Source organism: Brachyistius frenatus, unplaced genomic scaffold (genome assembly GCF_029030835.1).
Source record: "Brachyistius frenatus isolate BFR_SWC_R1_liver_20210118 unplaced genomic scaffold, ASM2903083v1 Contig_79, whole genome shotgun sequence".
NCBI classification, from domain to species: domain Eukaryota; kingdom Metazoa; phylum Chordata; class Actinopteri; family Embiotocidae; genus Brachyistius; species Brachyistius frenatus.
This window is the reverse complement of record NW_027210678.1, coordinates 707,501-734,160: the sequence shown is the minus strand read 5'-3', so window position 1 is coordinate 734,160 and position 26,660 is coordinate 707,501. Positions and strand designations below refer to the sequence as shown.

The 26,660-nt window shown below is 44.9% G+C and overlaps 1 protein-coding gene across 6 annotated transcripts in view; it reads right to left on the bottom strand.

Annotated features, from left to right (window-relative positions):
* Nucleotides 1–3,507: 3,507 nt before the first annotated feature.
* The window catches only part of arhgap12a (Rho GTPase activating protein 12a), a 33,643-nt gene continuing 10,490 nt past the window's right edge, over nucleotides 3,508–26,660 (bottom strand). The window contains exons 3-18 of one of the 6 annotated variants that reach the window (XM_069708872.1): nucleotides 13,254–13,505; nucleotides 12,306–12,512; nucleotides 12,045–12,125; nucleotides 11,486–11,614; nucleotides 10,008–10,082; nucleotides 8,705–8,766; nucleotides 8,177–8,258; nucleotides 7,602–7,703; nucleotides 7,134–7,232; nucleotides 6,725–6,827; nucleotides 6,301–6,420; nucleotides 4,956–5,054; nucleotides 4,711–4,788; nucleotides 4,487–4,621; nucleotides 4,264–4,369; nucleotides 3,508–3,756 (exon numbers count right to left, since the gene is read on the bottom strand). In XM_069708872.1, the coding sequence (XP_069564973.1) occupies nucleotides 3,582–3,756; nucleotides 4,264–4,369; nucleotides 4,487–4,621; nucleotides 4,711–4,788; nucleotides 4,956–5,054; nucleotides 6,301–6,420; nucleotides 6,725–6,827; nucleotides 7,134–7,232; nucleotides 7,602–7,703; nucleotides 8,177–8,258; nucleotides 8,705–8,766; nucleotides 10,008–10,082; nucleotides 11,486–11,614; nucleotides 12,045–12,125; nucleotides 12,306–12,512; nucleotides 13,254–13,505 (1,905 nt within the window). In that variant the 3' untranslated portion in view covers nucleotides 3,508–3,581. The remainder of the gene's footprint in view (nucleotides 3,757–4,263; nucleotides 4,370–4,486; nucleotides 4,622–4,710; nucleotides 4,789–4,955; nucleotides 5,055–6,300; nucleotides 6,421–6,724; nucleotides 6,828–7,133; nucleotides 7,233–7,601; nucleotides 7,704–8,176; nucleotides 8,259–8,704; nucleotides 8,767–10,007; nucleotides 10,083–11,485; nucleotides 11,615–12,044; nucleotides 12,126–12,305; nucleotides 12,513–13,253; nucleotides 13,506–26,660) is intronic. The other 5 variants (XM_069708873.1, XM_069708874.1, XM_069708875.1 and 2 more) reach the window with 5 other exon arrangements.

Here is a 26,660-nt window from a genome sequence, read left to right as displayed (position 1 = left end):
CACACACAGAGAGAGAGAGGGAAGATATAGACACTGTGCTGACCTGTCTGTCCATCCGTCCTCTGACACGTCGTCACTCAGCTGTTTCAGAAATAAAAGTTGAAACACTTCAAGAAAACATAGAAACTCACAATCCGCTCGTTCACATCAAAATCAACATCATTTAAATGGATCATTAGTACAAACTCACAAAAAGATGTTTAAAAATAAATATTATTTCTGCTTTATAGTTTATGAAACGTTAAAAAGATATGTTGGAGCAGAAGTTAAAATGGTGTTAAAGATGAGGTCGGGGAGCGTCTTCGGGGTCCGATTCTGGTTCCTTTAGTCCCGATGGGGTCGGACGACAGCTCCGTCCTGTTTATCGTTTCCACTGCAGATATTTAGTTCGCTGTTATCAGCGGGAACCACAAAGTGCCGAGGGTGAAGTGGATCCTCGGTGGGGGGCGGGGGTGGAGGGGGGATGTCCCCTCTGTGGACGACCCTGTAGTTTCAGAGATAACGGAGGAATCTCCTCGTTCTGCGGCGCCTCGGTTGAACTCGGTTGATAATAGTGTATTTGAGCTGATTATAAGTTGGAGGACGGGCAGCAAGGTCGGCGTTGGAATATAAAAGTCTCTGCTCCCTCGGAGCCTCGACTTCTGACATTGAAACTGCAGCTGCAATAGCAACGCTCATATAAAGACTTTCAAAGCTTTAAAATCTGTGAACGTCCTGCAAACAATCAGCTGTTGGATGATTTTTACCTTCTGAGATCAGAGGATTTGCTGCTTTTTCTCTGTTTAAAGTCAGTGTGTATTAATCTGTTTATTACCCTGCAAATCAATACATTTACAATTTCTTGACATTTTAATTGAATTAAAATAGTGAAAAATACCTGATAACACTATATTTCTTCAAACATTAACGTCAGGACGTGACTTTATGTCAAATTAAAACCTTAAATTCTGCTTCCAGTCGAGTTATATTAAAGTTATAATTACAGTCTATAACCATAAATTCGCTCTGATTATGTCGCAGCCTGATGAAGGTGAGCCCCTCCGGCCCCCCCTCCGGTCCCTCCGGTCTCACCGGTCCCTCCGGCCCCCCTCCGGTCCATCTGGCCCCCCCTCCGGTCCCTCCGGTCTCACCGGTCCCATCGGCCCCCCCCTCCGGTCCATCCGGCCCCCCCTCCGGTCCCTCCGGTCTCACCGGTCCCTCCGGCCCCCCCTCCGGTCCCTCCGGCCCCCCCTCCGGTCCATCTGGCCCCCCCTCCCGTCCCTCCGGTCTCACCGGTCCCTCCGGCCCCCCCTCCGGTCCCTCCGGCCCCCCTCCGGTCCATCCGGCCCCCCCTCCGGTCCATCTGGCCCCCCCTCCGGTCCCTCCGGTCTCACCGGTCCCTCCGGCCCCCCCTCCGGTCCCGACCTGATTCAGGTCCGAGTCGTTAGGAAACAACAGTTTAACAGTCTGTATTCTGCCAGCGACTCCGAACCGCAGCGATTTAAAGTAGGACAGACCTTAAAAAAAGAAACCGCCGGCTCAGCAAAACTGCTCTCCTGGAAAAATGAGGGTAACAGCATCAGATCCAGAATACACAGCAGAGAGGTTCTGACACGGGTTCTCCGGTTCTGAACAGGACGTCCTACATGTGGAGGAGGTTTCATTGAGGTTTCTTCCTGTTAAAGAGAGTTTTTCCTCCTAGCTTATGTGAGAATTGTTGGGTTTCTCTGTATAATTTCTGTGTTAAGTGCCATGAAATAATCTTTATAAATACAATTTAATTGAATCCGAGGTGTAAAATCAGAGGTCTGAAAAAAACAGGAAGGAAAGTGATGAGATATTTCCACAGCAGAATAATAATTTTAATTTTACCTGCTCACAAACGCTTTTTACTCTCCGATGAAAAGAGTCTCAGCAACCTCATTATAAACAACACTGCAAAACATGTTGGGGAGCAGAGAAGAAGATCACAAACAAAACCATAAAAAACCATATCGCCTGAACAAAAATAATCAACTACAAATAAAAAACAACAACAAGGAGGAATAAGGTAGGATTGTAACTCAGTTATTTCCTTACTTTTTAATTGGCTTTTGATTTTCTTAATCAGTTTGATTAAATGTGCAAAACGTTCGTTTTCTCTAATTGTACAAACTTCAAAATGATTAAAAAAAACAACCAAATTAGAATAATAAAGACAAAAAAAAAGCATAGCCTCAAATTTAATAAAAATATCTTTTAACAATTATCAAAAGTTTAAATAACTTTCTTAGTCAACGTACCGATTAATCAACTAAACATTTCAGCTCCACTTGGATGAAAATGAGGATTTAAAGGCAGAATGTAAAGTAACCAAGTCCATTTACTCAAATACACGTTTGAAGTATTTGTACTTTATCTGAAGTATTTCTTTATGCAGCTTTATATTTCCACTCTACTAAATCTCAAGAGTTAAATATTAAACTTTTTATTCCAGCTTCAGTAACTTCTTAAATTGTAAATTTATAAATTGAAAGATTAAATGTTTAAAGAAAATCACCTTTTTTTAAAAATTTAAATAAAATAAAAGAGTAAATTATGACACATGATATGTAAAAGTTTGACATACGAAGACCTTGATGCCAAATCAAACTTTTTACTTTGACTTAACTTAAAGTTCTGATTAGAGTCGACTTCATATCTTCTAAAGCTCATTATTTGGACATATCTAACAAGTGCTCCTTGTTTTGGTCCAACGGACATCAAATGTGTGAATAAGTGTAAAAATAAAGAAAGACGCTGTTTCATTAAAGGTTTTTATTCCAGTTTGATAGCCGGCAGCGTTTCGCAGGTGAACCTCACCCTAAAAATCACAGAAGAGTGATTTCTCCCTCCAATCATATTTATACTTATATTTACTATTTGTACAATGTATTGTCTTTAAATCCATTCATTCATTCACCCCCCTCCCCCACATGCACTCACACAAACACTGTACAGATGCATCAGCGTTTTACAGCCGAGTACCGTCCGACCGCCGGCACACGATTTGTTCTGAGAAAGTGGCGAGCACATTTAATACAGAGTGGTGGAAACCTGTCACGTGTTCGGAGGAGCTCGTGTCCAGGAAGTGGCAGAAAGAGAAGCAGGAAGAGAGCGGAACATTTCAAAATAAAAGAAGACGAAAGGTGATAAAAGAGTTCGTCCGTCTTCCCCCTCCTCGTTCGACAGTTTGGTGTCAAACAGTTTTACAAGTCCGGTGCGTCGAGCGGCACCGGCGCCTCCGGAGGCTCCGCCCCCCCTGCTTTGGTCTCAGTCAGTAGTTTGGCCCGCGGTGCCTTCAGTGTGAGGATCCAGTGTCGGACAGGAGGACGTCGCCTCTGCAGCAAAACGGCACAAACTGCAGGAGGAAGATGAGAAACGAAAAGTGCAAAGAGTCGAAACTTTTTGGTCGCTAGTCGGTTTAACGTCGATGTTCTGGCTGCGTTGGTCCGAAGCCGTCGGATCGGAGTGAAGCCAGGTTGGTTCGAGATGAAGAGAAGCTGCCGGGCCGAGCCGGGCCGCATTAAAGGATGAGCTCTGCAGCGGGAGAAGGAGAAGAAGAGAAGCTCCTCCTCCGGCGTCTACCTGCCGAAAATGTTCTCGTACTCCAGCAGAATGAGCTCCACGATCTGGTTCTGGTACACCATGTGGACCGCCATGTTCCAGGTCTCGGTTTCGGGCCGCAGCAGCGTCGGGCCGAACACGATGGCCACGCTCTGGGTGGTCATACGGTTCTCCTCGCCGTGGTCGATCACTCTGACAGGAAGAAGTTTCACATAAAAACATCATCAGAACTGATAAACGAGCTGCAGACGGTTCGACAGAAACAAACATTTAAAACCGCCGGTCGGTTCGGAGGAACATCGATTTACACGCTGAACATGAAGCTCTTCAGTTTCACTTCTGAGCGGCTGATTTCTGCTCCTGATTAAATGTCACTAAAAATTATAGAGGAATCATTTATGTGTCTGCACCGCTATAAAATAAAAACCACATGACGTTGAGCTCTGTTCAGGTTTGATGGTTGTTTTTCAATATTCATAAGATTAATCAGCAATTCAAATAAATGACCTGTCAATCACTGCAAACCTGCAACTTTATGTGATTAACGATGTTTTCATGAGTCGAGAACGATTCTAACCAGGAGCGAGAAATAAAATAGAAATAAAATAAAAATAAAACAAAAACAATTCAAATAAAAACGAAATGTCAACAAAATAAAATAAAACAAAATTACTGAATGAAATAAGATGTTAGTCTCACTTCCTGAGGTGTTTGAACAGAGCCTGCATGGTGTCGTGGTTCGGTTTGGGCAGCTGTCTGACCAGATCTTTGATGGACTGAACTCGCTGCTTGTAGTCGGGTAGTTCTGCAGAATAAAACACAGAAAGTCATCACGGTCTGAGAGCATCAGAAAGAACACGCGTGGGGTTCCACCTGGAACGGTGGAACGATGAACCCGAGCGAGGGAACGGCGCCGACGTACTGATGGAGCCGATGAAGTCGTGGAACAGGACGTAGCTGAAGAGCGGCTCCGGCAGCTCTCTGAAGTACATCTTCAGCGCTCCCGTGGTCACGTGGATGTCCTCCCACTTCCCGTCCGACAGGTTCACCTTCTCATCTGGACACACACACATCCTTCGTTCAGAGCCGCCGCACACACACTCTCTAAATGATGGACAGCAGCAGCTTCAGGGGGCGGGGACTCACCGTGATTGACAGCGAAGCGTAGTTTTTGAATGACAGCCAGGTTCCCGCTGACTCTGTACAGCCCGTCCACACACAGACCTGCGGGGGGGAGAGGGGCGGGGCGGGGCGGGGGGGGAGACGTGTTCATCAACACCTGCACATCATTCTGACAGTCACAGCCCACCTGTGGTATCGCCGGGCATTAAGCCCCGCCTCCTTTGTTTTCACCACAGGCAGGTGAACAGAACCACCTCCTGCTGACCCACCGTTGTTCTCCACGTGGTCGATGCACATCCTGACGAAGTCCGGCACCGAGCTGCTCTCCTGGTGACACAAGCTGGACAGACTGCAGCCGAACACCTGATCTAAAGGACGCAGGAGACGAAACCGCAGTCAGAACCGGTCCAAAGTCCTCCGGCTGGTTCACCAGCACCGAGTCACGCTTTTATTACAGCGAGACGATTCTTTCATTTGTATTTCTAGTTAATCATCAGAGAATCATAAACCTTCCCCTGATTCCTGTCAACAAATCGGTCGATTAAAGGAACAGGAAATCAAGTTCACAGCAAATAAAACTAATCATTACATTTTAGTAAAATATCTGCTCATTTTAAATTTGCTGGCAGCAACACAGGATCATGTTCACCACTGAGCTGCATCAACTCTTCTTTTAACAACACTCTGTAAACGTTGAGGAACTGAGGAGACCAGTTTCTGGAGTTTTGAAAGTGAAATGTTAAGAGTTTTAACATCATTTGTGGACGCAGCGATGAACTGTGTTCACAGACGATGGTTTTCACAAGTGTTCCTGAGCCCATGCAGTGATTTCCACTCCAGAATAGTGTGTTTTTAATGCAGTGCTGCCTGAGGGCCCGAAGATCACCACCATCCAATATTGGTTTCCAGCCTTGTCCCTTGTGTTCAGAGATTTCTCCAGATTCTCGGAATCTTTTAATGATCTTATGAACCGTAGACGATGAAATCCACTAATTCTTTGTAGTTTTACGTTGAGGAACATTATTCTGAGATTGTTGAACTATTTTCCAACACTGTCTTTCAGAGTGGTGAACCTCTCCCCATCTTTACTGCTGAGAGACTCTACTTCTCTGGGATGCTCTTTTTACACCCAGTCATGTTACCGATCCGTTGCCATGGTAACTCACTTAGTTGTCAGATGTTCCACCAGGTGTTTTTTGTTTTTTTATCGTTACACAACTTTTCCATCTTTTGTTGACTCTGTCACAACTTTGTTTTAAGACGTGTTGCTGCCATCAAAATTCAAAATGAGTTTATATTTATCAAAATAATAACAATTTTCAGTTTCAACATTTGATTTGTTGTCTTTGGTCTATTTTCAATTAAATATGAGTTTACATGATTTGCAAATCATCACATTGTTTTTATTTATATTTTATGTTGAGAAAGAAATCGAGACACAACTGCTGCATCCAAATAAAGTCAGTGGAGCTTATTTGAGGTTAAAACAGCTTGAAAACACGTGTTTCCATGTTCCAATACTCTGATGCTGGAAGCTCCCTGATCTTTCTTTCTAACCCCTGAGGTGCTGACGGTGCTGAAGGAGCTGACGGAGCTGATCGTGTCTCCGGGTACCTTTGATGTAGCCTTTGTCCCGGACGGCCTGCAGCGTCGGCCGGCGGGTCAGGAACTTCTTCAGCTTGTGTCGGGTCTTCTTGTTCTCCGAGGCGTCCATGCTGGTGGAGGTCTTCATGGCTGCGAAGGACAGACGGGACAGGACGACGTTATCCACCGCCCGCCTCAGAGCGCTGGTCTCCATGGCGGCCGCTCGTCGTGTTGGAGGACAGAAAGTGATACGCTGCTGTTTTATAGAACAACAAGTCAAACTGTCGGAGCCAAAAGACCTTTGTCCTTTCACCTGCAGCACAGTGTGTGTGTGTGTGTGTGTGTGTGTGTGTGTGTGTGTGTGTGTGTGTGTGTGTGTGTGTGTGTGTGTGTGTGTGTGTGTGTGTGTGTGTGTGTGTGTGTGTGTGTGTGTGTGTGTGTTACATGTTCAGACCTCTCCCTTTCTTGGAGTCTCTGTGTTCCTTCTCTTTGTCATGTTTCTCCACGCCGGGCGACTCGGGCATGTCCTCCTCTATAGCCTCATCCGACTCCCAAGCCTGACACACACACACACACACACACACACACACACACACACACACACACACACACACACACACACACACACACACACACACACACACACACACACACACACACAGAGGAATGAAACACACCTGGCTGTAAAAGTCTCTCTGCAACCTTTGACCTCTCAGGAGATGAAAACATGAACCTGCAGAGTTTTATTCAAACTCCTCTCTGCGTAAAGTTGTTTTTAAATATTTGATCTCTTCGTATCGTGACAGACGTTTAGTTTCCCTGACGACGGTTTCCTCCCGCGTGTGGTGCGTGTCGGTCCTTACGTGCGTGCTGATGGTGTCCTGCAGCGCTCGGAACCAGTCGTTGATGACGCCGTCGTTCTCGGACTGGATCAGCAGCTCGCTGCCCTGCCGGGTCTTCAGCTGCAGGCGGAGACAAAGAAGACAAATATGCAGCTTTAATCAATATTTGAATTTGTTACATTAAGAGTTTCATATATTGATATCAGATCAGTATTAAACATCCAGTCTGAGACGAGCTCGTCTTTTTTTTTTTTAAATCGTTTTCAGAGTTTGTTTGATCATCAAAAACAACATTTTGAATATATTGACAATAGATATAAAATGTTTGAGTCACTATTTAAAAAATGTTTCCTTAATTAAAAATGAATATTTGTGGATTTTTAAAAAGGAGAACACAGGAGTATCATTTCGACACCCGAACAGTAAAGACTGAAAAAATGTGGAATTAAAAGGACTAAAAGAGTGAATGTAGTTTGATGTCCGCCTCACCTCGATGACGTGCTTCTTGCTGGACTTGTCTTTGGAGGCCCAGTCCACCGAGCCGCCCCGCAGATCCACCGTGAACTCCGGTTTGGACTGACTGCCTCCAAACTGGATCGGTGGAGAGGGAGGATATACATTAATCCCACATTGTATAAATTCAGATACATTTAAAAAATATATATATAGATATATATAAATCAGGTTTAGCTGCCATAAACACTCATTCCACGGAGAAATATAAGCGGTACATATTCAGGAAAAGTGCTGTTTGGACTTCCTGTAAGTATGTGATGTCACAAACTCATGCCGATGTCACACATTGGCCTTCAGCACGACTCAGAGAGCGGTCATTCTGTCGGGGAGCTAATAAACTACAAGAAAACCTGCGATTGGCCTGAGCATGTGTCATTCAGAAAAGAGTCGGCCAATCAGAAAAGAGCGTCGCTGATAGACAGAGAACAGAAACTTCAACCCAAACTCCTCTTTAACGTAGAAACTTCTGCACTGCATGAACACAGTAAAACCAAGTTATTGATTTATTGATCAGGAAACCCAGCGTGCATCAGCCTCCTGTCACTCACCCAGCTCGTCCCGCCTCCTTGTCCTTTGGCAAACAGCAGCGTGGAGCCCTGGAGGACGGTCCAGGAGGACGTCCAGTTCTTCCTGCAACACGTGGCGGAAATACTTTAAGTGTGATGACTGAAATGTGTCTGTTATACCAGCATTTAAAGTCATTTATTAAAAGTTTCCAGACGCATCAGGTTTATTTAAATCCTTTAAATGGGTAAAAAAAAATTCTACCTAACGGACAAAATCTAACTGATGCATTTTACAAATTTTCCTTTTTTTTTTTTTTTAATTAAATAAAGACAAATCAGCTGACAGCTGGATTTATGAGTGAAAATATTTCACAGCAGGGTGACACTGGAAAAATATGCCAGGAAATGCTTTTATTTTGAAAGAGAGCAATCTTATGCATCAAAATTAGAAACAAAATCGGGATATTTAAGCACAGATAAAGAAATCTATATTAAAAATAAAATTAAAAAAAAAAGTCAGCGTGATATCACACCATGATGTCATCGACCTTCAGAGTCCGTGTGACTCACCGAACTTTCTTTCCATTCTCGGTGATCTTGGTCACGTTCATGAGTCCGCACTTTTCAGACGGCTGCAGACGGGAACAAAATCAGCATTAGTACAAATCACATGACAGACACGTCACTCAAACTATGATTGACAGCTGCAGCTGGATTAAGATGCTGTCACATCCCGATGAACAAAAAGCGTCTGTTAAACATCACCGCCACCACCAAACACCCCGTCACCATGACAACAGCAGCCTTCAGCTCAGAGGACAGACATTATTTCTTTATCATTATTCCCTCTGAAGAAAGAAGGAGATTAAACACTGTGAGGAGATTAAAATAAATTAGAAGGAGTTGAAGATAAAGATGCTCGTGCAGCATTTAGTCGGTGAGTTGTGGAGGATCGTCAGATCCAGGAAGGAAAATTATACCAACTTCTTCTGACACTGAAAATAAAAAAAGCAGTGAACAGTCTTCCTACACAAGATCCAGGATCTCTTAAACTTTATTTTCACAGTGAGGATCACGTTGTGACGCAATCCATTTCAAATGATTTAGTGTCCTGTGTAGGAACCCTGCGATAAACTGCCCAGTCTGAGACCTGGTTAGACCCCATTAGACTCCGTCAGACCCTGTTAGACCTGGTTAGACCCCATTAGACTCCGTCAGACCCTGTTAGACCCGGTTAGACCCCATTAGACTCCGTCAGACCTGGTTAGACCCCATTAGACTCCGTCAGACCCGGTTAGACCTGGTGAGACCCCATTAGACTCCGTCAGACCCGGTTAGACCCCATTAGACTCCGTCAGACCCGGTTAGACCCGGTTAGACCCCATTAGACTCCGTCAGACCCTGTTAGACCCTGTTAGACCCCGTCAGACCCGGTTAGACCCCATTAGACTCCGTCAGACCCCGTTAGACCTGATTAGACCCGGTTAGACCCCGTTAGACTCCGTCAGACCCCGTTAGACCTGGTTAGACCCGGTTAGACCCAGCTGGACCTGGTTAGACCCCATAAGACTCCGTCAGACCCCGTTAGACCCGGTTAGACTTCGTCAGACCCGGTTAGACCCGGTTAGACTTCGTCAGACCCCATTAGACCTGGTTAGACCCGGTTAGACCCCATAAGACTCCGTCAGACCCCGTTAGACCCCATTAGACTCCGTCAGACCCGGTTAGACCCGGTTAGACTTCGTCAGACCCCATTAGACCTGGTTAGACCCAGTTAGACCCCGTTAGACTCCGTCAGACTCCGTTAGACCCCGTCAGACCCGGTTAGACTCCGTCAGGAGGTGAGGCGGTGAGCAAAGCAGTGAGTACTAACAGAGGCGGGGGGCTTGGGAGATGAAGGGCAGGAGTCGGAGTCAGGGGAGGGGGGCTGGAGGCCCAGAGGAGCGTCCTGGTGAGGAGATGAGAAACACAAGGTCACATGAGGAATGTTAATGAGAGGACGATGGGAGGTGAAGGAGACACAGAACCAGCGGGATGGAAATCAACCAGTCTCTCCTGGAGAACTGGTGATCGCAATAATTAACACAAATTCAAGCAAACTGCAATATATATTTATAAACAAGCAATATTTGCAGGAGCTTGCAATTTGTTAAAGTCATGCGATTTTTTTCGCAAAAAAATTTGTCATCAAAATCTTTGCTGAAAATATTAACAACATAAAAACTCACTTCATTAACACAAATAACTCATTAAAAGTCAGTACGGCTCTTCTCCTCTCATCTCCTCATTAAAACAAAACAATAAAATGGAAGTGGTGAGTTTGTGGGAAATGTGTTCTTCACAATAAAACGATGTGATTAAATGTTTGTGATCAGAGGAAGTGATTCCATATTACTGGATGTTAAATGAGTTTTGTCCACACGTCCAGTTGTCAGAGACGTCTCTTTGTTTGTTTCATCCAGCAGGTCTATGTGTTGAATGAACATGAATTAAACAGCATCTAAAGCTCTTATTTTGACAGCTGATGTCGTCCTTGTTTCTATATTCCAGTCACAGACGGTCTGTTCTGGAAACATACGCAGCTTTTAGGACCTTTTAGGACCTTTTATCTCAACGGTTCTCCAAGTTCAATAAATATATAAAAAAAGATCAGAAATAAAATATTTCCGTGATCTGCAGCATTCCTCCATCAGGGAGTTCTTCATAAAAATTCCTGCAATTTTACGCAAAAAACTCACTTAAAACTCCAGAAATTACATCGAAATTTTTTAAGAAAATCAGATGCAAAATCAAACATTTTTGATCAAAAACAATCACAAAAAATTAAATTCTGGAGGGACTGATTAGCAGTCAGATGATTATGCTGCAGAGAGCGTCGGTGTGTACAGATGGATTATTAATGAAGATGCAGGGACAGTATTTCTTCATGTTTCACGTAATCAATCATTTTTAAAGATAAATCATCACTGATTGTAATAAAAGTCCTGAATGTTTTATGGTGAAACGATTCAATCAAATGATTTAACGGTGATTTCCGTCATGCAGCCTGATTGGGTGCTCAGATTACGGGAGAGGCCCCTGATTGGTCGGTCTGACCGGCTACTGACTTGCTGTTTGTACGGGTGGAGGCGGGCGGAGCTGGCGCGGAAACGCCTGGTTTTTAACAGCCGCTGGAAAAGCAAATCAGCCTACACCTGAAAATCTGGACTGGTTGAACCACCGACAGGTGAACACACGAGACAACAGCAGCATGTGAGTCTGAACGAACACAGAGGACGCGGACAGGTGCGGAGGACTCGGACGATGGAGGATCCAACGCTGATGTGAGTTTTACGGACTGGAGTTCCCCACCTTGTCGTTGGGCTCCTGGACGTAGGCGCTGTGTCTCCACTTGGTGAGGACGATGGGCTCCACGTGTCTCCTGTCCAGACTGCGACTCTTTGGAGCGTCTCCGGACGGCTGCGGAGGCGAGAGGTTGTACTGCAGGCGGGAACGGAGAAACGTTCAGCAAATTATTAGTGATGACTGAGCCAGAATTTCACAAAAAACGAATTTGCAAAGTTTTGCACGATATTTCCAATCCAGTTTTTAATGAAAGCGGGTGTCAAAAATGTGGCGGAATAAATATGACAAATAGTAAATATTTATGTCAATTAATCGACAACAAAAAAGAATGATGAGTCTGAACTGAGATTTTTTTCTTACTCGTCTCATTCAATCAAAAAGTAATTTGATTGTAGCAACTTAATGGAGAGATCTATTTTTACAATTTATTCACCAGCAAAGAAAATGCGAAATCCATCATTTAAAAACCAACAAACTGACTTTCACTGAGTTTCAGTGTCACATCAGTTTATTTTGAGTTTAAATGTTTTTAAAGTGTGCTTTAACCCTCCGTATTAAAGCACACCTTCGGCAGCTCCCACTCGGACCTGGAGCCGTCGGCGCTGTAGTAATAAGGTCGTCCCTGCTTGTCCACGTGTTTCAACCACTGGAGGCACAAAGAGGAGAAACAACCCAGTGAGTCCCGACGATTACATTTTATCACCAAAAGCAAACGATGGATACGAACAGATAAAATAAGTGTGTTTGTGAGTGTGGAGGGAAAATGTGAGTCATGCAGGAACCAGCGCAGTCCGGACCCGTCCGGCGAGCCCCGAGCGGCCGGTACCTTCTCGTTGGTGTAGTCGCTGACGTACAGCGTGTGGCCGTGCTCGTCCGTCTCCTCCGACCAGCCGCGCGGCGGCGAGCCGTACAGGCTGTCGGACTGGCTGGAGTAGGCGCTGAAGCAGGCGTCCTCCGACGACAGAGGCTGGACCCGGCCGATGGAGAGCGAGAGGAAGGGAAGGAAAGACGGCGAGAGCGACAGAGGAGTGGTCTACCGTCAGCAGGAAGAGACAGAGAGACAGATGTTCTTCACCAGGACAGTCATGCACCCAGAAACCAGGAAATGATCAGAAATCCCGACACCAGATTCATACGCAGAGAACCCCGAGAAAAACTAGTCATGCTGCATTCGGTTGGATCTGAAGGAGAGTTCTGCACACAACAAATGAAGGGACGGCTGCTTCCTGCCTGTAGGTGGCAGTGTGGTGCAGCTACATGAAACGGAGGACGACTCAAAATCTGACAGGACGCCCAAAAGATTGGGGCTCGTGGTGTGAAACTGAGATACTCAGATCTGGTGCTGCAAAACCAAATGTATTTCGTCTGATAATTCAAATTTAAATCCAAATCAATAATGTAAATTTCCATCAACAATATAATCTGGTTGTTCTGATTTATTGTCTCGTGTTCTTGTTATTGTCCCCACAACTTCCTGTTTCAAAATAAATGCCTTGTCAAAAAAAGCGAAAGTTTTTTTTGTCTAATGAAACAGGAGGCTTTTAATTTGAAATTCAGGAAGTGTTAACTTTCTCTGAAGGAGTGAAACCGCCTGCAATCTTTAAATGGCTTGTTCATACTACGCTGGATCATAAGTTGTTTTGACGGAGGATCCACTTCCTGTCACGTTTACTAAAAGTCTCCTCCCACTTTGACCTTTGACCTGCGCCGAGTTATCCGGCAAATATGATCTAAAGACAGATGTGAAGGTTTGTGTCCAGAACCCGGCCGGTACCTCGGAGCTCTCCCCCCGGGAGCTGCCGGTGCTGGTGTCTCGGGTCCGAGGCGGCTTCCACGTCCTCTCTTGGGTGGAGCGGTTGTAGTAGAAGTGGCGTCCGTTCTGGTCCTTGTAGGTCTCCCAGTCGCCGAGCTCGTGCAGCGGGGAGCCGCTGGGCGGCGGGGGCTGGTGGGTCCCGGTGATCTTCAGCTCCTGCAGGTTGGTGTAGACGGGCGACTCGGAGCGGCCCGGCCCGGACGAGGACACCGTCTGAGGAGGAACAAGAAACGGAGACAAACGCTTTAAAATCAGCGAGCGAATTGCAGTGATGCAGGAAATTCACAGATCAGCAGCTGGCGGACGGTTTCATCTGAAACACCTCCGACCAGAACCGAGCCTCCGTCAAACACCTCCGACCAGAACCGAGCCTCCGTCAAACACCTCCGACCAGAACCGAGCCTCCGTCAAACACCTCCGACCAGAACCGAGCCTCCGTCAAACACCTCCGACCAGAACCGAGCCTCCGTCAAACACCTCCGACCAGAACCGAGCCTCCGTCAAACACCTCCCTGACACCAACACATCGTCTCTTCGCGCGCTTTAATGAACATGGAGAGGACTGAAAGGAGGAGGAAAAGGAGGAGGAAGATATGAGGAAGGAAGTTCCTGCTGTTATATGAGATCCGGTCTATTAGGAATCAGGAAGTGAAAGTGAGTCGAGGACAGTTCGTCCATCATCAGCTGCAAACGGAGAAAAGTTGATGATTAAGAGGTCGAACTGAATAATTCGTTTTTAATTAGCTGGAAATTATGATTGAACTTCAGGATGAAGATAACTGCAGGTTCATTTATGAAAAAGGAGAGATTTGAGATTTAACCCGTCACTTTCCATCGTTTCCTTTCAACACGCGACAAATCAGGTCTCAAACGCACCACAGAGGACAGGAAACCCGAACCAGCAAAACAGGACTTCACATGTCATTAATGATTATTATATTAATAAATACAAAACAAAGTTTGTGTTGGATGAAACGAGAACATCGGTACCGACAGCATCTTTCAAACCTCTGACCCCCGACTGATCCGCTCAGCGGGCAGCTGGCCGTCATTATTTCATGCCAGTATTACAAAGAACAGCGAGAGGGTCATAAATAATAACAGACCCGCTCTGATCAATAGGGATGAAATCTGCAGCAGCAAACAGCTGGAGGTCCCCGGGGGGACGAAATAATCAGCACGCTGCAGGAAGTGCGACGGTCAGTCAGTCGGTATCACAGCAACACGTGTTTCGCTGCTTTATTCGCTGCAGCTGAAACTGGGAAACTTTCTTTTGGAAGTTTCATCAAGTAAAAATCGCTGGATTTTCAAAATAAAAGTTTGCTTTGACCAGAAACACTGCAATGCTCCAATAAAATAAAGATGTTTAAGGTGTTACCTCTGGCGGTGAACAGCTAGTAAACACGTCGTCGTCCTCCTGGTGTAGAGAGACGACTTGAAAAAAGCTCCTCCTGAGAGGGATCATCGCCGTCGTCCGTTTATTCGTAACGAAGCTGCAGACAGCGAGCGCCGCTGCCGACACGCCGGCTGAGATCTTCCTGCACGACACCGAGTCGACGTGTGATTTTCTTTTTTTGGTGCACAGATCTGTCGGAGGAGGAAGTCCTGGTCGTCACAGTCAGCGCTAAAGAAAGTGGGAATCCGCTGCAGGGTCGGCCACAAAACCACCACTTCCTCTGGAGGATCTGAACCCAGACAGAAAACATCTGTGTTCTCCCTGCAGGACGCAGGGCAGCCACACGGGGCAGCATCCACATGTTTAGGATTATTAAACATACGACTGGACGTGTGCCAAACATCTCAGATTCTCACCTGATAAACTGATTTCATTTATCAAGAAGATACAACTAACAAAATGGATGCAACTGCAAAGCAGCAGTTTATTTGGCCTGAGGTTGTAAAAAGGATCAAAATAATCCTCTAGTGAGAGCGGCGAGATGTCCTACGTCCCTCAAACACACCTCTGACGTAACTGAAAGTCTTGTCTGCCAGCTCGGCTCATTAAAGATGCACCGGGAGCCTCTTGAGTCCATTAGAAGGCCGAATGTTGGTGAGCAGCTGGATATCTGGTGAACAGACCGACCACCGGATCCACACCGGATCCACCCTGACCACCGGATCCACACCGGATCCACCCTGACCAACTGATCCACCGGATCCACCCTGACCACCGGATCCACACCGGATCCACCCTGACCAACTGATCCACCGGATCCACACCGGATCCACCCTGACCACCGGATCCACCCTGACCACCGGATCCACCCTGACCAACTGATCCACCGGATCCACACCGGATCCACCCTGACCAACTGATCCACCAGATCCACACCGGATCCACTATATTCATAGCGAGCTCTGAAAGCATTGCGGGACATTAATAGGTTGAAGCTGCTGTTTGCCCCAAACACCTTTAACTTTTGAACATTATATTTTTTTCTGGAATTGTATTAAATGTTTAATGACAGAAATGAACAGATTATTAAATAATAAGAATAATTCAAACTGAATATTTGCATCTTTGTGCATGTTGACTTCATGTTTAAGCTGCAGAAACAGAAGAGAGAATCACAGGTGAGAGCTGCAGCTTCCTTTAGGTGGCAGCAGGACAATGAGGAGGAGGAGGAAGAAGAAGAGGAAGAGGAGGAAGAAGAAGAGGGAAGAAGAAGAAGAAGAAGAAGAGGAGGAAGAAGAGGAAGAGGAGGAGGAAGAAGAATAGGAAGAGGAGGAAGAAGAAGAGGAAGAGGAGGAGGAGGCGGGGCTTTCTGTTTGCCAGATGAACCTGCTCTGCTGCATACCTGCAGGCAGCAGGACCATGAAGCACAACACACACACACGTGTGTGTGGTGCGTGTGTGTGGTGTGGTGTGTGTGTGTGTGTGTGTGTGTGTGTGTGTGTGTGTGTGTGTGTTTACAGGTTCCCACATGTCCACAAACACAGAGAACAACATCTCCGTCAGTTCTTAGACTCCCTGCAGAGCTTCACGTTTACTGCCGTGTTACATAACACACGCATGTTTCTTAATATTTGCCTCTGTGGGTGCGGCAGCAGCTGATGAGGCACAAACACACCGAGGACGACGCGGTAAAACCACCTCATTCACATTCAGGGAGGAAACCTTTAGTCATAATCACTGGAACGGGAATCACTTCTATTTTAAATGCCGACTTTAATCTTCACGTCATTTCCAGCAGCTGAATGTCGTTTCATCTGTCGGACGCCGTCTGAAAAGTTTCTGGTACTTTGGTGCGACGTGAAGATCTGGATCTGGATTTGGGATAATAAGCAGAGAGTTGAGGTAGGAAGTGAGATGGAAACGAGGAAGAGGAGAGAGTCACACCTGGAGAACGTCCACAACGTCTTTCCTCATACGATGACGTCACAAACAGAAACCTCGTCTCGTTTCCTGTCTGGAAATTTATCATCTGTTTTTTTCTGCATTTTGACGTGTTGGCTTTTAAGTTTTTAGATTTATTCAGTCCGTTTTCATATCTGCTGTAGATCTTAAGACACTCGGTGGGAACATCAGACTAAAAGAACAGAAGTCCACAGAGAGCGAAGCAGAAACACTAAAACACCAAAACGTACTGACTGAATGTAAAACCGTCCCGGTGGGACGGTGAGACAGTGAGACAGTGGACGGCCTTCAGCTGGGGAAGCAGGCGTCCAGCAGAGCGGCGAGCTTGTGTTAGTAATGGAGACGGTAATAAGGAAGGAGAAGGCCTCCAAACACCGGCACCTCCCAGGAAGGTTACACAACCACCGCTGGTGAAACCACAGACACGCCTGAAACACTTTATTACTGTTTCTGAAATAGAAATTAAATCCCCAGCAACACTTTTGATGATTAATATGCATTTGGTGCACGTTGACTTGATTTGCAAACAATATTCTGATGCAAATGCAAAAGATGATTTATTGGATTATTTACCTGAAAACTGACATTAATCAAAAACTAGAAGGATCAGATGATTCAATAAAAGATGATCCAATGTTAATACCAACTTCTTTTATCCTGAAGTCGCTCATTTCACCGTCCTCATATTTAACTGACTGAAACCAGAGAACATCTGAGGTTTCTGTTGCATCAACTCATCGTTTGTTGATATTTATAACAATATTTTAACATATTCAGTTTACAGTGATATAAAAGAAGAAAAAGACCAAATGATCGGATTGTAAGAGCTGAAACGGACGTTCAGAATCAACGACCGCTGTCGGTGTTTGTGTGTTTATCACTGCGGTCGGTGAGTTTTATAATAAACTCTAAAAACGGCTGCATAATATTTACGGAGGTGACTCAGCATTAAATGTGTCTGTGTTGTCTTATGTTTTGTTTATTTTTTTGAAGAAGCAGAGAGCAGCGAGGAGCAGCTAACGGTGCTAACTCTGCAGGGGGCCACGAGGCCAGCTGGCATTATACGCACAGGTGTGTGTGTGTGTGTGTGTGTGTGTGTGTGTGTGTGTGTGTGTGTGTGTGTGTGTGTGTTATGTAAGAGGGCAGCAGGGGGACAGTTGTGATCACACAACACACTGCGTGCCAGACGATGCTCTCAGCGTTTCATGTTGTTATCACACAGAAATAAAACCTGCTGCCGGGTCACAACGCTTTATAAGAGTCACTTCGTCTTCAGAGACTATTTTAAACCCGGGAGGGAATGTTTATGTTTTTACAGGTTAGAAAAAGGTTCATGTAAAATCCTTCAGCTGGAGGTAAAAAAAAATAAAAAAAGGATATCATGAGGAAAGGAGTTTTGTTTCAGTCTAACAAACCTGTTTCCAAAACACTAAACACTAGTGACGTAAAATAAAATGTAAATGAAAACAGAATGTGATGATTTACAAATTATGTAAACTCACATTTAATTGAAACTAGACCAAAGACAACATATCGAATGTTGAAATGTTATTGTTTTTAGCGTTACACAACTTTTCCAGTCTTTTGTTGATCCTGTCACAACTTTTTTTTTTTTTTAGATGTGTTGCTGCCTTCAGATTCAAAATGAGCAGATATTTTTCAATAAACACAATTTCTTGTCTTTTGGTCCATTTGCAATTAAATACAAGTTTCCATGGTTACGAATCATCACATTCTGGTCTTGCTACCACCCAACCTTTTTGGAGACGAGGTTGTGTGCTGCCTCTCAGACACGTCTGAATCACAGCTGACGGATCTAATCTGCTGAGCAGCTGAGGAGGATGAAGATGTGAAGAAGATACAGAGACTCACCGCAGTCACAACACATGGCTGCAGGTGCAGCACCTGTTCGCAGCACCTGCTCCTGAACGGAGAGCTTTATGAACACTTCCTGAGTGCCTTTATTTAAACCGTCTGCAGCTTTTTGTACATCGATGAAATGAACCGTGAGGCCGGAGGGAGCGGCAGCCTCCCACTGCTGAGTCTAACTTCATCAACACAGCTGGGCTTTAAACGCCTTGCTCAAGGGCAGAGTGATGATGTTTGATTTAAATTTTAACCCACATTTCTCCCAGCTGATTTGAACCTGTGAACTTCTGGTCAGTTGCCCGCTACTCTGCAGCTCTAGTGGCACTCGCTGGTATTGCAGCTGAAGACACTTCTGCATCGGAACCATTTTACAGATCTGAAGCTACGAACTCTTTTGGAAACAGTTTGTGGTTCTGACAAAAGAAGTTTTGATACAACAGAAGTTAATTATCATCAGTATTTTAAAGGGCTTGGATTATTTAGTATTATTACTTTTAACAACAAATTCAACACATATTTTCTGACATTTCCCACCCAAAAGTCTGAGGAGAGAGAACACCTGCAGGCCGTCGGACCAATCACAATCCTCCTACAGGTAAAGGTGTTACTGAGGTCAGGTTGAACTTCTGAGGAACCGACTGTAAACATCTTTTAATCACCTCGCAGTGTCACACATGATGCACACGAGCTCCGATGGGCTCTGAGAGCAATGAGGCAGATGGCAGTGTGTGTGTGTGTGTGTGTGTGTGTGTGTGTGTGTGTGTGTGTGTGTGTGTGTGTGTGTGTGTGTGTGTGAGAGAGTGTGTGTATGTGTGTGTGTGTGTGTGTGTGTGTGTGTGTGTGTGTGTGTGTGTGTGTGTGTGTGTGTGTGTGTGTGTGTGTGTGTGTGTGTGTGTGTGTGTGTGTGTGTGTGTGTGTGTGTGTGTGTGTACTCCCTCTGTGGACTCGGGCACATTCAGTTCATGTCACATCAGAGAACTCCTCCTGGTTTCCACTGCAGTCGACTGATTTTTATAAACAGCCAGCGACGTCTTCGAGTCCAAATTCAGTTCGATCGGCGACAGAAAGAAACCGAACGTCTTCTCGTGAAGGAGAGACACCTGACCGGAGACAAACAAGTCGGGAACCTCTTGGGACAAAAGACGTGGAGTCAAACTATAGTTACGATAATTACTATAGTTACGATAGTTACTATAGTTGCGATAGTTGCGATAGTTACGAGTTACTATATTTACGATAGTTACCATAGTCACGATAGTTACCATAGTCACGATAGTTACGATGGTTACCATAGTTACCATAGTTGCGATAGTTATCATAGTTACGAGTTACTATAGTTACCATAGTTACGAGTTACTATAGTTACTATAGTTACCATAGTTACGATAGTTACTATAGTTACCATAGTTACAGCTTCCTCCAGCTCTTATGAGGTTTTAGTGGAACAGCTGATCACGTCCTCCACTGACCAGGAAATAACCTGGAAGAAGGTAAAACAAGTACAGATTTCTCCTTCTGGGGCTTCATGAACATTTGGCACAAGATGAAGCAGCTTTATATGAAATATGAGTATTTTAACTTTGATTTTTATTCCTCTGGTCATCGATGTCTCTGCGTCTCCGGTTGGAGGTTCAGCTGGACCGAGCTGTAAGTAGGACGTCCTCACCGATGGACCCAGTTCGGCTTTATTTAGAAAGGACAGATTTCTCTCTCATACTCGAACTGCACTGTTAGTGTAGAGACACAATCAGAGGGTCACGCTCGTTAAATAAAGTCTTTATGAATTCACTTTTTCCCTTTGAAACCTTGAAATTATCACTTGAACATCTGGATTCGTGTGAAACTCCTCAGTGGTGACCTCAGGCTGAAACAAAGTCTAAAAAAAACTTCTGTTTTAACAGCAAATACATCATATTAAAGGAGCAATCAAATATTTTGATTTAAATGTCTAAATTGACTGGTTCTAGATTTTTCAATTAGGAGATTACTACTTCTTATTTTTTTATATCATTATAAAATGAATACGTTTGGGTTTTAAAACTGCTGCTCAGACAAAACAAGACATCCACTTACATTCTGGAAAATTTCTGTGTGCATATTATATTATTTCCTGATTTAATTTTTTTTTTTTTTTTTTAAATGAGACAATAAGCAGCAGCTAAATAAAAAAAAAAAGGAGAATAATCATCTTGTGTAAATCCAAAGTAAACTTGTGTTTGGAAAACAATTCCCTGCAGTGAAGTAAAGAGGGCGATGACGGTCGAGACGGGAAAGCCGAGCAGAAAATGACGGAGCAATTAGAAAAGCTAAGAGTGTAATTAAGCTCGATAACACTCCCTCCACAGTCCTCCTACAAGGTCAACAACGCCGAGTAGCCATAGGTGGAGAGTAACGAGGAAATAATGGGAAACAACTGCAGCCAATCAGAGCAAAGATACGACCAGACGTATTTTGAATCTCTCCTTTCTCGAGCGTCTTCCACAGCTCGGCTGTCGTGTGTCGACGTGTCTCTGCATACCGCCAGGAATGTGGACACGAAGACTTTTTCACCTCCTGCAGCTACAGAGAGGAGAACGCATGCCTCAACATCTTTCTGCAGCAGGAGGAGGAGGAGGAGGAGGAGGAGGGTAAAGGGCAGGTATGAGGAAGAGGAGGCAGGAAGAGAGAGATCCCCCCCCCAGCTAAGGCTGATCCGAGTCATCCTGCAGCGTGTCAGGACTTCTCCTTTTGGACAGAAAGTTGTGTGTAAAAAAATGAGGCTGACAAAGAAAGTACTGCGATATCCAAATAAAAGAAGGATTCAGGAGCCATTTGATTAAAGATATTTAAAGTTAAAAACACTGCTATATTTCACACAAGCTTATTTATGAAAATAAGGTTTGATTCCTAATTCACACATTATTTTAACAAACAAACTGCATCGGTGTCAGCTACTATATATAAAAGCGTTAAAAAGCTGCCAACAACAGCCTGTTCTGTGTCTGTCTCTTTAAAACTTATTGACATCAGTAACCCTCTCCTCTGATTGGCTGACTCTTTCCTGAGTGACAGCCCCCCAGGCCAACTACAGGGTTTCTTCTGTCTCGTAGCTTATCAACTCCAGGACAGAACGTCCACTCAGTGTTTTCTTCCTCATTAAAGGTTGGACAGCAGGACATGTGACATAAGCTTGAGTTTGTGACATCACAAACTTACAGGAAGTCCAAATGGTACGGTTGGCTGGGAGCGTTTTTGTCCAAATGACAACCGAGTTTGGTGTTTTGGTCGTCGCCGTCTTGTGACCATATTTGGACGAGCTGGGGCGGAGCGAGCGGTGAACTTGAGGACACTATGCTCCGCCCACCTACAGAGGAAACCTGACTGCACCCGAGGCCTGTCAATCAAACAGACATGCCTCCAAACATGGTACGAGTGGTATTGCACTTTAACATTGGCCTCACGTTTCACACCTAAAAGCTACGTCCAACTTTATAAACACGCAGTATTTATGTCATCTAGACCTGCTTCATCATTATTTTATACAACACGGGACCTTTAATTGAGAATTTAATTTCATGCATATTTTTGCAGCGAATCTGCTCCGACCACTTCCTCCTATTTATTCTCTTCCCTCCCTGAAACGCTGTATAACGACTGTGTGAAGCATCAAAAGGCCAGACTGACCTTCTGCAGCTCGGACAATGACTCGGATGAAACTGATATTCTGATTTGGACAAAATGTGGTCTTTTCCTGCTTTTAAAGTTTTGTCCTTTTTGTGAACTTACTCGACATTTAAACCAAATGTCATTGAGTAAATACTCGACTCCTCATTTTATACAATATCCTACTAAGGACGGGCAAAAATACTATTCGATCATCTCTGAAGTATTTAAGTTCCTTTTAAAACTTTGAGCGGCCGTCGTCTTCTCTTCACGTTTCTCTCGTTCGCGTCGCGACATCAAATCTCAGTTTTAGAGAAGTAATAAAAACGAGTGATGTGTTTTGTTGTGACGGCGTCCCGTCGGCTGCAGGACTGTTGGTGTGGTTATCTCCAGCCGGGCTGAGAGCCGAGCTGCAGAGCTTCTGGTCGGGCCGACGGAGTTTGTCTTTAATTTCATTGTGAAACTGACAGACAACAGGAAAGCTTTGTGTGATCTCACTTTGTATTCAGAATAAAACTCCAACTTTCCTTGTTTCTGGTCTCCTTTCAGACCAACAGCTCATTCAGCAGGCCTCAACCTGTATTTCTGGTTCTGGTTCTTTGTTCACGTCAAACCAGTCGGAGGAGGAGGAGGAGGAGGCGGGCGAGTCTCTGAGAATAATCTACTAATCTAATCTGAATGGAGTTACCGCGGGGCAGCGGTCTGAACAGGAAGTTAAGGAGCTTTTATCCAGCAGGAGATGAGCTGACATTAAAGTGACAGAACGCCTCGGCCGCTCCGACCGTTTGTTCTTTTATCGCTGATCTGGGATCTGTGAGAAGCGTCCGCAGAGAACAGGACCGACGTATCCCGATTACAATACTGACGTGAATCTGGATTTCACATCCACAGACGTCTCAACCTTTTCAATGAAACACATGCAGGTTATTGGAAAATCCTCTCTAACTTTAACCTCTTGATTTTAATTATCAGCGCAAAATGATCATAAAAAAAAAACATCAATCCAACTAAAACCTTCAGATTATTAAAAGACAAATTGAACCAAATTAATGAGGCTTTAATGTTAAAATGGGAATTTAAAACTTTTTAAGAGGTTATATTTTTCATGACAGTTTATAATCACCACTTGGTGCTGAATCCCACCAATCACATACCAGCATCACTTAAAGTCAAACTACATTCAACAGTAATGTTTGGAAACAGTGAAAACGCTGTAAAATCCCAATGATGCATTAGTTTGTTGTCCCGGTGCATGCTGGGAAAGTCATGTGATCGGCACTCAGCCAATCGTATGGATTCTGATCGTAGTTCAACTTCTCTGCTCAGTTTGTGGACATTTGAGGCCCATAAATAATCAAATAATCTAGAGAATGAGAATTAACAGGATTATTATATCCTGATAACATAAACAGCACATTAGCCTGAATCATCTGATTTGAATCTGGAGCTGTTACAACACGGCAGGCTGCCATGAGGCCACTCAGCAAACACCTGCCTCGACACGAGCGAAGTCATTTAGGATCCAACTACAAATAAAAAGGCCGTGAGCTACGAAGAACCGCTGGAACAGGAGGAAGGTTAGATGACAGTAAAACATCCTTCGGTTTCATTATTCACATCAGTGCACAAGCGTGTGCACAAGCGTGTGCACGAGCTGATGATGACATATACGTAAGCAGAGGTTTGTTTACTATGAAAAACACAGAAGGTTTCCGGCGCTGGAACGAAGCTTAAGCTGGGATCATCCCACCATCGATCCACAACCGCGTCATATCGCTGGCTTCTTTATCCGCTGACCTCTGACCTCTTTACAGCAGAGCCTCGCAGGAGGGTTAAAAGATGCAGCGACCCGGCGACGTGCGAGGAAGCCAGTGGAAGCTGCAGGGAGAACCGGACCGACTGCATTCATGTCCACAGACCGACAAACAGCTCCAACACACGTTCTCTGCTTTCAGAAAAACCAGCTGTCAATCAGCCTCATGGTAATAATGACATGGACACAAAATAAAGAGGGTAAAGATCGAATCTGAATCTCATCCCAGATGAATCTTCAATACTAAAGCAATTTTGCTAAAGTTTTGCACAAAATGTGGTCACGTGACCTCCTGGACGTTTCAGTGGTGAGAGTTCAGCTCCTCCTCGAAGAGGAGCGTCAGAACAATCAGATCAGAAGTTCTCCTGTTCTCCTGCCGCCGAGTTAATCATCTCCGAGTCCGAGCCGCTCGGAGGGCGAAGTGCACACAGACAGGAGAGCGAGGTATTACGGTGCTTCGGCACACACGAGCAGCGCCGGGATATAAAAACCTGCATCGATATCCGGCCGTCAGGTTGGAGAGTGCAGCGGCTTCTCTGGATACTGAGGTGGACATTTCTTCTGGAACGTTACAGGAAATAAAATAAAAGGGATAAAAAGGAAGGAAACTTTGCTGCTGCTGATTTGTAAAAAAGTAAAAACAAGACTAACCAGTCCATCCTGGAGATCGCAATAATTAACGCAAATTCAAGCAAACTCAACAATATTTGCGGGAGCTTGTAAATTTATTGAAATTCACGTGATTTTTCGGCAAAAAACGTCATCAGAATCTGTTCTGAAAATATTAACGACATAAAGCAAGTCTTTTATTAATCAAAATAACAGAAAGGCTCCTGTTTTCATCACCAAATAAAACTAGAACTAGAACGAGAATAAAACGATGTGATTAAATGTTTGTGATCAAAGGAAGTGATTCCATATTACTGGATGTTAAATGAGTTTTGTCCACACGTCCAGTTGTCAGAGACGTCTCTTTGTTGGTTTCATCCAGCAGGTCTATGTGTTGAATGAACATGAATTAAACAGCATCTAAAGCTCTTATTTTGACAGCTGATGTCGTCCTTGTTTCTATATTCCAGTCACAGACACTCTGTTCTGGAAACATACGCAGCTTTTAGGACCTTTTAGGACCTTTTATCTCCACGGTTCTCCAAGTTCAATAAATACATAAAAAAAGATCAGAAATAAAATATTCCCGTGATGTGCAGCAGGGTTATTAAAACAGGAAGTGATTATAGATTTATTACTTTATCAGGTGGTGCTTAAAAAAATAAATCTCGTTTTTCTTCTTTTTTTTTTTCTAATTCCAGCAATTTTACACAAAAAAATTCGGCCGCAAAATTGATCAAAAACAATCACAAAAAAACCCGTCTGAAATCCTGGAGGGACTGAATAACTGATAGAATAATAAAACTACTGCTCATGATGTTACAGAGTGAAGTTTGCAGCCGGTTCACTCGTCACTCCAAACAAACAGGAGTGTATTTAAAGCGTCCTCCTCCAGCTCGTCTCACCAGCCAGCTGTCCAAACAAACCTGACGTAGCCGCTTATGTAACGAAGAGCGGCGAGCGCTCAGCGATCCCGTCGCATGCCATCACCGCTTCAAAACACACCGCCGAGCAACCCGCTCCTCCCTCCTCCTCCTCCCTCCTCCTCCCTCTCCTCCTATCTCCTCCCTCCTGATCCCACAGTCACACAGAGAAAAACTAAAGTGGCTGCATTGTTTTTATCAATCGGTTCTCCGGACACGAACAAAAAGCTGCAGGATGAACTTCAGGGACGTCGGCGTGATTTAGCTGCAACCTGAAGGACGGAGTTGCTCCGTGTGAGCGACGTGTTTAAGGTGCGGAGCGTCGCTCGGCGACGACAGGATGCCGACTCTGCAGAAAACAAGCGTGCAGCTGTACCGACACGACGGACGTACGAGCGTCTGGTTCGGTGTTTTCGGAGCGTCCCGCCTGCTCTCTGTGACCGCAGATAAAGAAGCAGCACTCACCGCGTCGCTCTCCTCCGGGTACATGTTGCCGTGGAGACCAGGTCCTGCCGCAGAGGGAACACGGTGAGGACGCCAGGCGGTGCGGAGAAACTCGGCAGCCTGTTCACCGACTCTCTCTCTGACTGACATGAGACCCCCCCCACACACACACACCCTCAAACACACACACACACACACACACACACACACACACACACACACACACACACACACACACACACACACACACACACCGACTCTGATTCACTCACACTCTTACATAAACGGAGAGAGAGTCTGTGACGCCGCCACGCTGCTTGACCTGCCGTCCCATAATGCTGCTGTGCACAACGCAGGATGCAGAGGCTGACATAACAACCAGCATGCATGAGCGAGCGCATGCACACACACACACACACACACACACACACAGATATCCAATTGAAGCTCCCGCAGGATTAAGAACAGCTGCATGAAGTGAGGAAGAGTGTGATCTCTCTCTCACACACACACACAGACACACACACACACACACACACACACACACACACACACACACACACACAGTTGTTCATCTTCTGTGTCTAATCAAAGAAGGTTTACTGGATTTCTTCCTCATGATCAACATCAGCGAGCCTCATCAGACGTCTTCAAAACATCCAACTTCCATCAAACTCTAAATCCTTCTGATAAATCGTCTTGTTTGACGC